An 11,931-nucleotide genomic window follows, 5' to 3' on the forward strand; every position below is an offset into this window, starting at 1 on the left:
TGATAGTGAATGGCAGCTGCTGCCTTGAAGTAAGTCCCCAGTCTCCTGGTATTTCCAGGAACTTTCCTTTGGAAGGGATGACAGCTAGGAAAGGAAATAATCTGGTTTTTCCTTCCTCATGCTCAGAGCTGCCTCATAGCGCTGCTGGGTCCCTGTGGGACCATCTGGAGAACCGGGATTAGTGCCTGGAGAAACCGGCTCCCTGCAGTTGCTGTGGAAATGGTCTCCAGCACCTTTGTCCAAAGGGTCCGAGGGCAGGAGGGAAGGGACACGGCACCACGGAAGGAATGTGCGGGAAAAGCAAAGGGTCACTGCCCTGCCTCTCATTTTAGGGGTACAGAAGGGGCCTTGTGTTCCCCCACCCTGCTCACAACCAGTCTCAGCCTGGCCTGTCCAGAAACCCAAGAAGGCTCTTGGATGTAAACCTGGAACTTCTCCAGTGGGAGCTTCTGGCTCTGCACAAGTCCCTGACAGGAGGGGGCAGCCGGGGGGGTCGGGCTCTGCTCGCAGGGAACGGGGACAGGAGGAGAGGGAACGGCCTCAGGCTGGGCCAGGGCAGGCTCAGGGTGGACAGCAGCAGGAATTTCCCCATGGAAAGGGTGCTCAGGCCTTGGAACTGCCCAGGGAGGTTTGGAGTGCCCATCCCTGGAGGTGCCCAAGGAAGGGCTGGAGGTGGCACTCAGTGCTCTGGGCTGGCGACAAGGTGGGGATGGGGCACAGCTTGGACTCGATGGACTTGAAGGTCTTTTTTAACCTCAGTGTTTCTGGAATTCTGTTGTTATCCCGCTCCCTGTGGACCGGCCCAGTCCCCGCCCGCCCGGCCCCGCCACGTCCCCTCAGGGCCGCGAGTCCCCTCCCGCCGCCCGCAGGGGGCGCCCGCGCGCGGCGCGGCCCGGCCCTGCCCGGCCAAGATGGCGGCGGCGGCGGCGGTGCCGCTGCGGGTCTGTCACCAGGAGATCGTCAAGTTCGACCTGGAGATCAAGGCGGCCGTGCAGGTACCGCCGCCAGCCCCGGGACACCCCGGCACGGCCGCGGGGCGAGTCGGGGCCGCGCTGACCGCGCCGTTGTGTTCCAGGATATCCGGGACTGCCCGGGGCCGCTCAGCGCCCTCACGGAGCTCAATGCCGCCGTGAAGGAGAAGTTCCGACACCTCCGCGGCCGCATCCAGGTGAGGCGCCCGCCCGGGGTTGCTGAGGGCACCGAGCTGTGCTCCGGGCCCACCGGCTGTGGTTTAGGGGTCCCGGGTGTGTTTTGGAGGGTGCCGGCCCAGGGCTGGAGGATCCCGGTTGTAGGTTCCTGCCGGGCTTTGGGGTGTTCTGACTGTGTTTTGGAGGATGCCGGCCTTGGGTTTGGGGGTCCCGGCTGTGGTTTGGTGAGTCGCAGCCGTGGATTGGGGGTTTATCAGCTCATTCTGCCCCGAATCCGCTCCCCGGCCGGAGCTGGGCTGTGCGAGTTGCGGGTGGTTGATGAGGTTCTGGTGTTTGTGCTCTCCGCCGAAGGACTTGGAGGAGATGGCGAAGGAGCAGGACAAGGAGTCGGAGAAACAAGCCTTGCTGTGGGAGGTGGAGAACCACAAGAAGCAAATGCTCAGGTGGGCCTGGCAGCTGGTGCTGTTCCCAAGTCCCCTCTGCCCAGAGAAAGTCTGACTTTGGTGCAGCACCTGTCAGAGTCTGGTTTGGAAGTAAAGACACTGACACGTGTTTTGCCCCAGACCAAGGGGTCAGGGACAGAAAGGGTACAACTCCCTCCTCCTGTCCTGATTTCCTAACTCTGGTCTGTCCCTTTGAGCACTTAAGCTCAAAGAAGGTGGCTTAGGAGTCTGTTGTTTGACAGCTGGCACAGTTTTCTTTTTCCCTTGCTGCATAAATGCTACACTGAGGAATGTCAGGATAGAATGGTGTTATTGTGTGTAGTAATACAGGGAAAGTGAGTGGCTGAGGGAGCTGGGAGGGGGCTGGAGAATTCCTGAGGGAGCTGGGAAAGGGGCTCAGCCTGGAGCAAAGGAGGCTCAGGGGGGACCTTGTGGCTCTGCACAAGTCCCTGACAGGAGGGGGCAGCCGGGGGGGTCGGGCTCTGCTGGCAGGGAACAGGGACAGGAGGAGAGGGAACGGCCTCAGGCTGGGCCAGGGCAGGCTCAGGGTGGGCAGCAGCAGGAATTTCCCCATGGAAAGGGTGCTCAGGCCTTGGCAGGGGCTGCCCAGGGAGGTTTGGAGTGCCCATCCCTGGAGGTGTCCAAGGAAGGGCTGGAGGTGGCACTCAGAGCTCCGGGCTGGGGACAAGGTGGGAATGGGGCACGGGATGGACTTGATGATCTTGGAAGTATTTTCCAACCCAAATATTTCTGTGTGTATCAAGGGTGTCCAGTTACAGTGGTGGTTGCTTTGTGAAAATTGTCCTGCTGGCAAGGTGTTACCATCACATTACAACACTCTGCTCTTGTGATTTCAGCAACCAGGCAGCCTGGAGAAAGGCAAATCTGGCCTGCAAAATTGCTATTGACAACTCTGAGAAAGATCAGCTGCTGCAGGGAAGAGACGTCTTAAGACAAAGGTATGGGACTGTCCCACTGTACTGTGGGCTTTAAGCAGTGTCTCCTATATTCACTAGTTTTAAATGGAAGTGACATCATATTTTTAAGTTATTTCATTATATCTGGAGTGTAGCTTTTCTTTTATGAGTGCATTTCCCTTTTGTGGAGATTTGAACTGTTAAGGGTTGTGATAAATTCAGGTTTTCTTGGCATTGGCCTATCTTAGCAGAAAAGAGGATAAATTAACATTCCTAGCTTTACATATTGCCTTTTACAATAATTCCAGATAGGTTCTAAACAAGAACTGGATCATTATCCAAGCTGTTTTCACATGCAGATCTGGATGTAATGGTGTGCAGGCTGTGAATTGAAAGCAGCAACTGGGATACTCAGGATAATAAATTGGTAGTTTGTGGTAGTGCTTCCATAGCAGCCCATGGAGTTACACAGTTCTGGGTGAACAAGTGGTGAAATATGGGCCCCTGTGAGATTCTGAGCCACTGGCTGTTGTTTGGGCTCAGGACTTTCATATTTTGTGATTATTTTTTATTGTTTAGTGAAGACAATCTGAATTTCTCATGCAGTGAAAACCAGTTGTGTCTTTTGTACACTGGAGAGACATTTAGTGCCGAGCTCTGTTCTAATCTCCCTATCAGCATCATTTTCCCAAAGTACCCAAAAAAAGTAATTTTACCCCTTCCTGCTTTGCTTTCTTCCCTTTTCAGGAAGACAACAAAGGAAAGTCTGGCAGAGAGTGCAGGCAACATCACGGAGAGTCTGATGAGCATCAGCAGGATGATGTCCCAGCAGGTGCAGCAGAGCGAGGAGACCATGCAGACCTTAGGTACAGCTGGAATTCGGGCATGGATGGGGTGGTGGAAGCACCTTTGGTCAGTTCTGTCAGCATGGGGAAAGGAGCAGAGTAGGAGAATGTGCTCCAATGATGATTAAAGGACTGGCCAGCAGAACTGTAACAACTGGACATAAACAGGAAATCATAGTGTACTTTTTGTGGAGTTTCTGTTTGTTGGAGTTTCTGTTTCATGATCATGAGAAGGAAGAGGGGCCAAGATGAGGTTTAGTTTCACATAAAAGCACTTACAAAAGCAAGGCAAGCTCACACAGTGCCCAGAGTGTGTTTGGTGTTACTCTGTGCCACTGTCCTGGCATGGATTTGGGAGTGGCAAAGGAGTCAAAAGCATGGACACAAGTCCCTACACAGAGGAAGGAGTGTCTGGAAAGCTGCTTCCAGCCAGGCTCCAGCTGGGATGGCTGAGACACTGAGATCAAGTGCCTTGAACCCGAGGTCACTTGCTCTGTCAGCAGTGCATCAGGGCCTGTGAAGCCAAGATTTCACCCAGTTCCTTGGCTTCTACTCCTAAAACAATAAATCAAGTGACCTGTCAGAACTGATGATTCATGGAGCATTTAGAAGTTGCTGCCTGGGCCTCTTCCTAGCTGTGCTTTTGGGCAGGAGAGGGAACTTTAAAGACAAGGATAAATAACCCAAGTTTGCCCTCCTTGCTTTCTGCTCCATCTGAGGGTGGCAGCTGGGCACAGTTCGTTGCTGCAGAAGTAGCATGTTCCTTCTCCCATTAAAAAGACAGTTTGGCAGGCACCTTTTCACCCTGTTTCTGAATGAACAGCACTTGGAATTCATCAAGGGAAAAAACTGCCAAAGGTCATTTACAAAACCCAGCTGCAAATTCTGAGTTAGTAGTGCAAATTCCTGTTTTCTGAGCAAGTCCTTCCCTAGGATGCAATGAATGTTTGAGGCTGTGGAGCAGGGAAGTTCTGCTTTGTCATAAACTCTGGGAAGCAAGTTTTCTGTTTTCACTTGGATCAAAATGCCTCTTGAAATGGGATGGGACAAAGTGTTTTGCAAAATACTACAGACCTATTTCTGCTCTGAGGTTTTTTTTTTTGTGAACCAGATAATGCTGGATTTGACCTTTCTGTGAGCAGCCAGGGCAGTGTAGGGTGATGCAGTGTCCTACAGGCTGTGCTTTCTGTAAAGCAGGAAAAAGGGGATTCCAGGGCTTTTGGTTTCATTTAGCAATTTGAAATGGGCAAGGCTGAGAAGTTTGGGCCGTGTGTTTGTGTTCTCACACACTTCTAGTTGACCCTTCTCATTTTTATTAGGCAAAATATTGCTATGTGTGTCAAAAATTACTGTTAACAACTATTTGAGCTGAATAATTCTGCCAGCCCATTTGAGTCACACTGATTTACTGCTGGGGCTTGGGGGAACGCTTTCAGTGGTGCAATTAATATATTCAAATCATGCCCTGTCCTGCTGCTGCTGGTGACCTCTCTGGAGCACCAGTCCTATTTCACTCTGCTTCCAGCAGTGCTGACTGAAAAACCTGAACTAGATTTGACCTGCTGACCCAAAAATTCAAAATCCAGGAACTTCAGTTCCAGATCTTTAAGTTTTCAGTGCTCTTGTTTCGCTTTGCACTTTCCTCAGCACATCAGCACCCCTGAGCTGTGAGAACTCTGTGTGTCTGTCTCACCCACAAGTCAGCCTGACCCAGAAGGATCCCTCATGCTCTTTCTGTGTTGCCAAATATCTCATCCTTACACACTTTGCTGTTTGTTTTTGAAGCACAACCTGCTGATTTAAATCTTTTTTTGTTCCCCTTTAATTTCAGCCAATTCTTCCCGAACCATCCTGGAAGCAAATGAGGAATTCAAGTCCATGTCTGGGACGATCCAGCTGGGGAGGAAGCTGATCACCAAGTACAACCGCCGGGAGCTGACGGACAAGCTGCTCATCTTCCTGGCCCTTGCCCTCTTCCTGGCCACAGTGCTCTATATCCTGAAAAAGAGACTCTTCCCATTTTTGTAGAATTCCAACAATCACTGAACTATTCCAAAAAAAAACCCAACAAATCAGAAAGAGATGGTTGATAACGGTGGGGCTTTAAAATGGAATAATAAAGGGATATTGCAATAGCTGGAGGAGTGTTAGAGCTGGCAGGAATTTGTGCTGTCCCCACGGAGCTTGTGATCTGCCTCAGAAGAGCTTAGTAGATCATGCTGTGGAAAGAAGAAATGCCAATTTGCCTGTGGGTTTGGGGAATCGAACACTTGAGGGGCTGGGCACTCAAAGGTGCCAGTTTGAACTTTCAACCTCACTGGTTTTTTGTCTTGAAATTAAGTTTTGTCCTTGGCTTGGACTGGAAACTGCTCTGCTGTCTGTGTGTAAGGTGCTGAGAGTAAGAGGAAGGATGGAAAAGTCACACATTCCATTAATAAAATATTTATTGTATCATGTCAACAGGGTTTTGTTTAAAAACAAAGTCTGATGGCTTGAAAGAGCCTTTCAGTGTAAAAATTCTGCTTTTTCTTTAGCAGCAGTGGTTGCTTATGGGTTGTTTTTCTGGGAGCATAACACAGCCTGGCTTTGTCCCACTGGCCTTGGGAGGGCTCTGAGCAAAGCAAAAATGGGAACCCCATTTGTTACCATTAATTCACACAATAGATATGAGAACTACGTTGGCAACCTGTTAGAATCAGAAGCCTTTTCCCTCCTTTTCTTTACATCATTTCACTTCATGCTTTATGTTTGCAAAATTACTGCCAAGTTGTGCATTTGGAAGTTGGGGGGTTTTGCTTCTGTTTTGTAGCCCTGGAACAGGCAGACTGCACAGAGTGGATGTGGTTTTCCATATTGTTTATTCCTTGTATTTCAGGGCAGTTCTTCCTCACAGCCTTTCCCAAAATACAGAATTGCACTAGGAATGAAATAAATTGACAATATGCACATTTTGAGTTTGAATAAGAGAAATTACTCTGCTTCAAAAATCCAGTCTTTTTGTAAATAAAACTACCTGCATAAACTGTCAATTTGCAGTCCTTAGATACAAAGGAATTAGGAAAAAATAGCAAGGACAGCTGGACTTTTTGGGAGAGGGGAAGAGTAGAAATTCCAGGATGCAACAGGTTGCTCTGCAGCACTTGGTACTGGAATAATTTCCTTCCACAGCCAGGAATCATCCCGGCTCCTGATGGGTCACGGACCTGGAAGGAAAAAATCAGTGGAGGCAGCGAGATAAATGTTATTTCTCCTTGGGGTGAGAAGGGTGATTTGGTGAAGCACCTCAAGAGGTGCCTCAGCAGCCACCCTGGCTCGGTGGGTGGGTGCTGGAGCAGAGCACAGCTGGTGGAATTCCCTGGATCCCTCCTGGCACGGTGGGATGCCCCAGTCAGCCCTGACAGTGCCCAGCTGGGGCTGGCTGGGTGGTGCTCAAATATCCTCCCTGCAGACTCCACTCTGGTGTCTGCCTTGTTCCTTGCCCATGGACACTGCTCTTGCTGCAAAGGTAGGACTCGATTTCTTGGTTTTTTTGGATAAGTGAGAGAGAGCAGCACTGTGGGAAGAGGAGGTGGTTGTGTCTGGCTTTTTGTTGTCTGGTCCAGGGAATGTGGGAAGTTGTGCCTGGGCAGTTGTTCTGGGCCTGCAGAGGGTTTGTATTTGTGCTCAGGATGTTGTGTCTCGGGGTCTTGCTGCTGTGTGCCTGAGGTTGTGTTGTGAAAGGTAAAAAACGGTCTCATGCTGGCTTTTTTGAAAGGGAGTGGCATTTTCTGAGGTGTCTGTGCTGCAGAGCTGTCAGGGCTGCTGAGAAGGGAATGGCCAGAGCATTTTTGGTCTTGGGCATGACTTGGGGGCCAAGAGCTGGAGCCCTTCTGAGACCAGGGACTCCAGAAGTGCAGGAGCAGAAAGTGCTTGGGAGGGAAGGAAGAAAGAAAGAGGGCTTTGGAGAAATGTTCAGAGCTGTGCTGGAGGGCTCAGACACAAGTGAAAGCAAACAGGAGTGCCCCTGTTACTCCAGAGCCATCCCTCGCCAAAAGGCAGCAGGTGCTAGATGTGCTCCCTGCAAGCAGAGGTGGGATTTACTGTCACAGAACAGTTGCAGTACAAGTATTTTTCCTTTGAAGAACAACACTACTTTAAAACAAGGCATAAGGAACCACTAGGAGCTTGAAAAGAGCTGAAATCTTGCCGTGGAGTTCAGGGGCTGAGACAGGCAGCTGGCAGCAATCAAGCAGCTGTGGGCTAATGAGCTCCTGCTCATTAGCTGAGTGCTGGTTCATTAACTATGTCCTGCAGGCAAAGGGGGCTGCAGCCATTGCAGGGACTGTGGGTGTTTGGCCGTGCAGCTGGAGCCACTTAGGGATGAGGATGGGGCAGCTCTGATGTCTCAGCACATTGAGAGGTTTAGAGCTCTCAGGTTCTTCTGTGGAGTCCAACCCACTGAGAGCAATTTGCTTTTTCTGAGCACCGGTGGAAAAAGGGGAAGGTGCCTGAAGTTGCCCCTTGGAGTGTCAGGAGTCAGATGGTGCTGTTGGATATTTAGCTGTGGTGGGCTGTGGGTGTGGGTCCAATCCTGGTCTCCCTTCCCACATGGCCACGGTGGAAAGCCTGTGGGCAGAAGCAGGTGCCTGCCAGGTGTCCATTACATCCCTGAAACCTGCTGCATGAGGGTCACTTCCAGAGCATTTATTTAGATCTGTTTCCTTGGAAAGTTGCCTTTTAGTGGTTGCAATAAACGTGGACCTGAGGAGAATTGGAAATTTAGCATACTGTAGCTCTGCTGAGAAAGACTGTCTTGATTTGATTCATAATTATTTTATTGTTGATTGTGGTGTTATCAAATACAGAAATATTATAGGATAACTCTGGGAAAACAAATGAAGAGGATAATATTATTTATTCCCTCTCCAAGAATTAAGGGAAAATGAAGTTTGTATTTGAAGTTGTGCTTTTGAAATGCTTTCCACATAACTGACTTTACCAAAATGGAAAGGTGAATTCATAGCTTGGAGGTTTCTAAAAATGTCTCTGCCAAATGTGTGTGGCTGCTATCACATGCCAAGTGGCCCAGAGCAAGCCAGGCAAGTCAGGCTGGAATCTTTGGGGGCTGAGAATATCCAGGGGACATGTGCATACTTGTCTGCAAATATGTGGGGCTCTCCTCTGGAAAAAGTGGGGGATGGAAATCAGCTTGGTGTTGCTTCACCTCCCTGTTTGTAATGGTGTGATTCTCACAGAAGAGAATCTGAAGCAAGTTCTTTCCCCAGATGTGGTGTCTTGGTGACTGTACATTGCTCCAAAGCCCTTTCTGTCCGTGGTGCCTGAGTTTGTTGTGTTCCTGTCCCACAAAGGTGAGAAGTGTTCTCCAAACAGGCTGCAGGTGCTTTGTACCACAACCAAATGCCAAATCCAGGGGCTCTTAAATCATCCTGCTGCTATAGAAAGCTGTTTGTGGACTTGTTCAGGCTGAGGCTTTGAATGAATACAAGTTTATTATTATCTGCCTGCTTATATAAATGGTTCAAACTCTGTGCCACAAAGGGAATAGCAGTTCCACTGAGTTGAGGTTTGGTTTTCTCCCAAGAACCTGTGATGGAGACTCTGTGCTGATTTCTTTGGGTGACAGATTGAGAGGTGGTGGTTCACTGTAACTGTGCCTTGAGGTTTTGATCCTCTCCCACGTAAAGAGAGCTGCAGTCTGAGGAAGGGACTGGGATCTTTATTAACTTAGTTGGGTTTAGAGCCTGGCCCTTCATGTGGTGTCCAGGGAGATCTCCACTCAGGTTAGCACCTCCAACTGTTGCCTTGGCCCCTAAAATGCTGAGTGAATCACGAGGCTCCTGTAGCCTTGCAGCGCCACTAAAAATAATTGGGCTGGAGTTGGTCAGAGCCTGGTGCTGATGACACCAAGCCTGTGGGTCCTATCCCCGAGTGGGCCTTTTACTGAAGAGCTGGACTTGACAATCCTCGTGGGTCCCTTCCAACTCAAGTCTTCCATGACTCTGAGTTGAGAAGCAAATCTGGTGAAGGTCATCCAGACACTGCACCAAGATCCATCCAGTCCTTTTGGGCTCTGCCCTGGCTGTTCCTGCCTCAGTGCCATGGGGCAGGCAGTGGCCCTGGGCCACTGGGGGACAATGATCCCCGCTCCCACGAGCGCACAGGCTGCTGTGACACCTTGCCGTGCCTTGGACCGCTCCCACTTGGGCTTCCTTTTATTTTTAACCTCAACATGAGGCTGATCAGATGTTATCGCTCCCGACCTTTGTCTCCTGCTGCGACATCAGAGCCGACTCCTGCATCCCGCTTATCTGGAGGTGCCGGGCGGGGCCGGGGGCTGTGCCGGGGCGCTGGGGAGGCTCTGCCCCGCGCTGGGTGTCGGTGGCGGCATGAAAGGAAAATGCCACTCGGCTGCTCTGAGCCTGGCCCGGCGATAACGCCGCGTGTGTCCCTCGGGGCCCGCGATAAGCGCCCAAAGGGCAGGCGGGGAGAGCGTCTCCGCGGGCATCAGCGCACACCAGGCCCTATAGATAGAACCGCGTATATATAGAACGACATGAAAGCTTTTCGCTTTCTTCTTTTCAACAGCGGCAGGGCTGCGTGTCACATCCAGGGACGCTTTGGGACCTGACCCCGCCGGGGTCTGGGCTCGTTGTCCCCGCGAGTTCTTCAGTTCGCGTCGGCCCGAGGGGATGGGGTTGTGAAACCCAAACCCAAAGCGATGTTTTGTTGTCCTGATAAAGCCTCAAAGACCGAGCAGGGCCGGCTCGGTGTCCCTTTATCTTCAAAATGGACAGCGGGACAAAATTTTCCTGTTTGGGTTATTGGCTTTTCGTAGGTGTCACCCAAGCACTGAGCAGTTTTTGCCGCTGCTGATGAGAGATAACTCTGTCAGAGGCATCTGGGTGCTGACATTATGGCCAGCCAGCCTGAAAGGAAGATAAGATTTTTCTATATTGAGTAAGTCTATTGATCCGGTCGGCCTCCTGTCCTGTGTCTGATGATAACTTGATGTTTCCAAGACAAACAAGCGTCCCCCTGCTCAGTATATTGAGATATTATAATTTTATATATATATGCCACATATAACTTGCTGTTTCCAGCATAAGCAAGCCCTCTCCTGTTCTGTATATTGATATATATGTTATGTGTTATATGCATATCAATGCTGAGTATTTTGGATTAAATAATGAAGGATTCCTTTCTCGGCCATGTTCTTAAAAGGTGCTGCTTTTGCTGCTTCTCATTTGGATATGAAATTGCAAATGCTGCTAGGAATCATCATGTTATTCCCATTTGTTTAAATGTCAGAGATGATGTTTTTAAGTAGCTACAGCAAAAATGAAAATAGTTTAATGTCAGTGGCTCCTGGCTTTCACTGACTGGCTTGTGCCAGTAATCTGCTTATTGAAAACCAACCAATAAGAAATAAATTTTTTAAAAATTGAGGAAAAAGAAAACCAAAACAACCATTCTCTTTATCTGCAGGTTTGTTTAAAATAGTTTTGTCTTTGGTAGTTGCAGGCTTTGACCCAATCTTTGTTCCTGATCTTTCAGACTTAATGTTAAACGACTTTGTAGACAATAAATAAGGCAATGTCCATGCTGAAAGAGAACAGGTGAGAATTTACATTCTCATTAACACAAGTTAATTAATTTTTGTGAAGATGTGGGTGTATATTTAGACTTGCAGATCTCAACAAGAGCTTCCTAGTCTTATCACCTTGTCAAAAAGATGTGTCTGTCAGAGGATTCCAGAAAAGATAGTGAGGAATTGCCGGTTGGGAAAGCCTTACTTGCAACAACAAGCAGTAAATACAGAAGGAGAACAAACTTTTATATTCAGAACTAAACTGCAGATGAAAACTTTGCTTCTGCCCCTGCAAGCAGGGAATGGCAGCAGAGCTATTTTGGTGGATTAAAGCCAAAAGACAGCAGCAGTTCTTTCTGCCCTCGCCCGGGGCACTGGACCCAGTGACTTTGTAGCAATAAGCACCCGTGTGTTGTTAATTCACGTATCTCAGCCTCATTCCTGGGAGGTTCCTCGTCCCTGACCCCACGGGAGAAGTTCCTGTGGGCGAGCAGAGCCCGGGGGTCCCTCGGAACGTGTCCATCAGCCCCAGACACTGCTGGTGACAAATGACATTTTCTCTGCCTTTGTACTCCGGGGTGCAAGATGTGACGTTTACATCCAAGATCAATTATTTTTAACTGAAGAATGATAGCCCTGCGTCTAAATTATCTCAGGGCTTAATTCACATCAGTTAAAGCTTTTCAAAGGCTTATTAAAATTCCTTAAGTGTGTCCAGCTTATCAGCAGTTGAGTGTCGATGGCATTATACAAATGCTGCTATTGGAAATAACTGTTAAGTATTGTTTGGCCATTTATTCTCATATATATATATTGTGCCTGGGACTATTAATACTACTTAGTACTTACATGATTCCTTTCATCTGGTGATCCCAAGGCGTTGCCCAGGGAAGCAAGGACTGCTCTCTCCCTTCTAAATATGGGAAAACTGTCACGTCCAGCAGCTGTGTCTCAGGCTTGGATTTAACATCTTCCACTCTATCCTGCCAG

General features: G+C 49.2%; 1 protein-coding gene across 1 annotated transcript; it reads left to right on the forward strand.

The window, feature by feature from the left end:
- The first annotated feature begins 887 nt into the window (after nt 1-887).
- On the forward strand, nt 888-5,813 carry BNIP1 (BCL2 interacting protein 1). Its single transcript, XM_048320237.1, has 6 exons — nt 888-995; nt 1,076-1,168; nt 1,500-1,591; nt 2,449-2,550; nt 3,256-3,374; nt 5,185-5,813. Exons 1-6 carry the CDS (start codon nt 912-914, stop codon nt 5,379-5,381), a joined length of 687 nt encoding a protein of 228 aa, XP_048176194.1. The 5' UTR covers nt 888-911; the 3' UTR covers nt 5,382-5,813.
- Nucleotides 5,814-11,931: the final 6,118 nt, after the last annotated feature.

The sequence above is a fragment of the Corvus hawaiiensis genome, chromosome 15 (assembly GCF_020740725.1).
Source record: "Corvus hawaiiensis isolate bCorHaw1 chromosome 15, bCorHaw1.pri.cur, whole genome shotgun sequence".
NCBI lineage: Eukaryota > Metazoa > Chordata > Aves > Passeriformes > Corvidae > Corvus > Corvus hawaiiensis.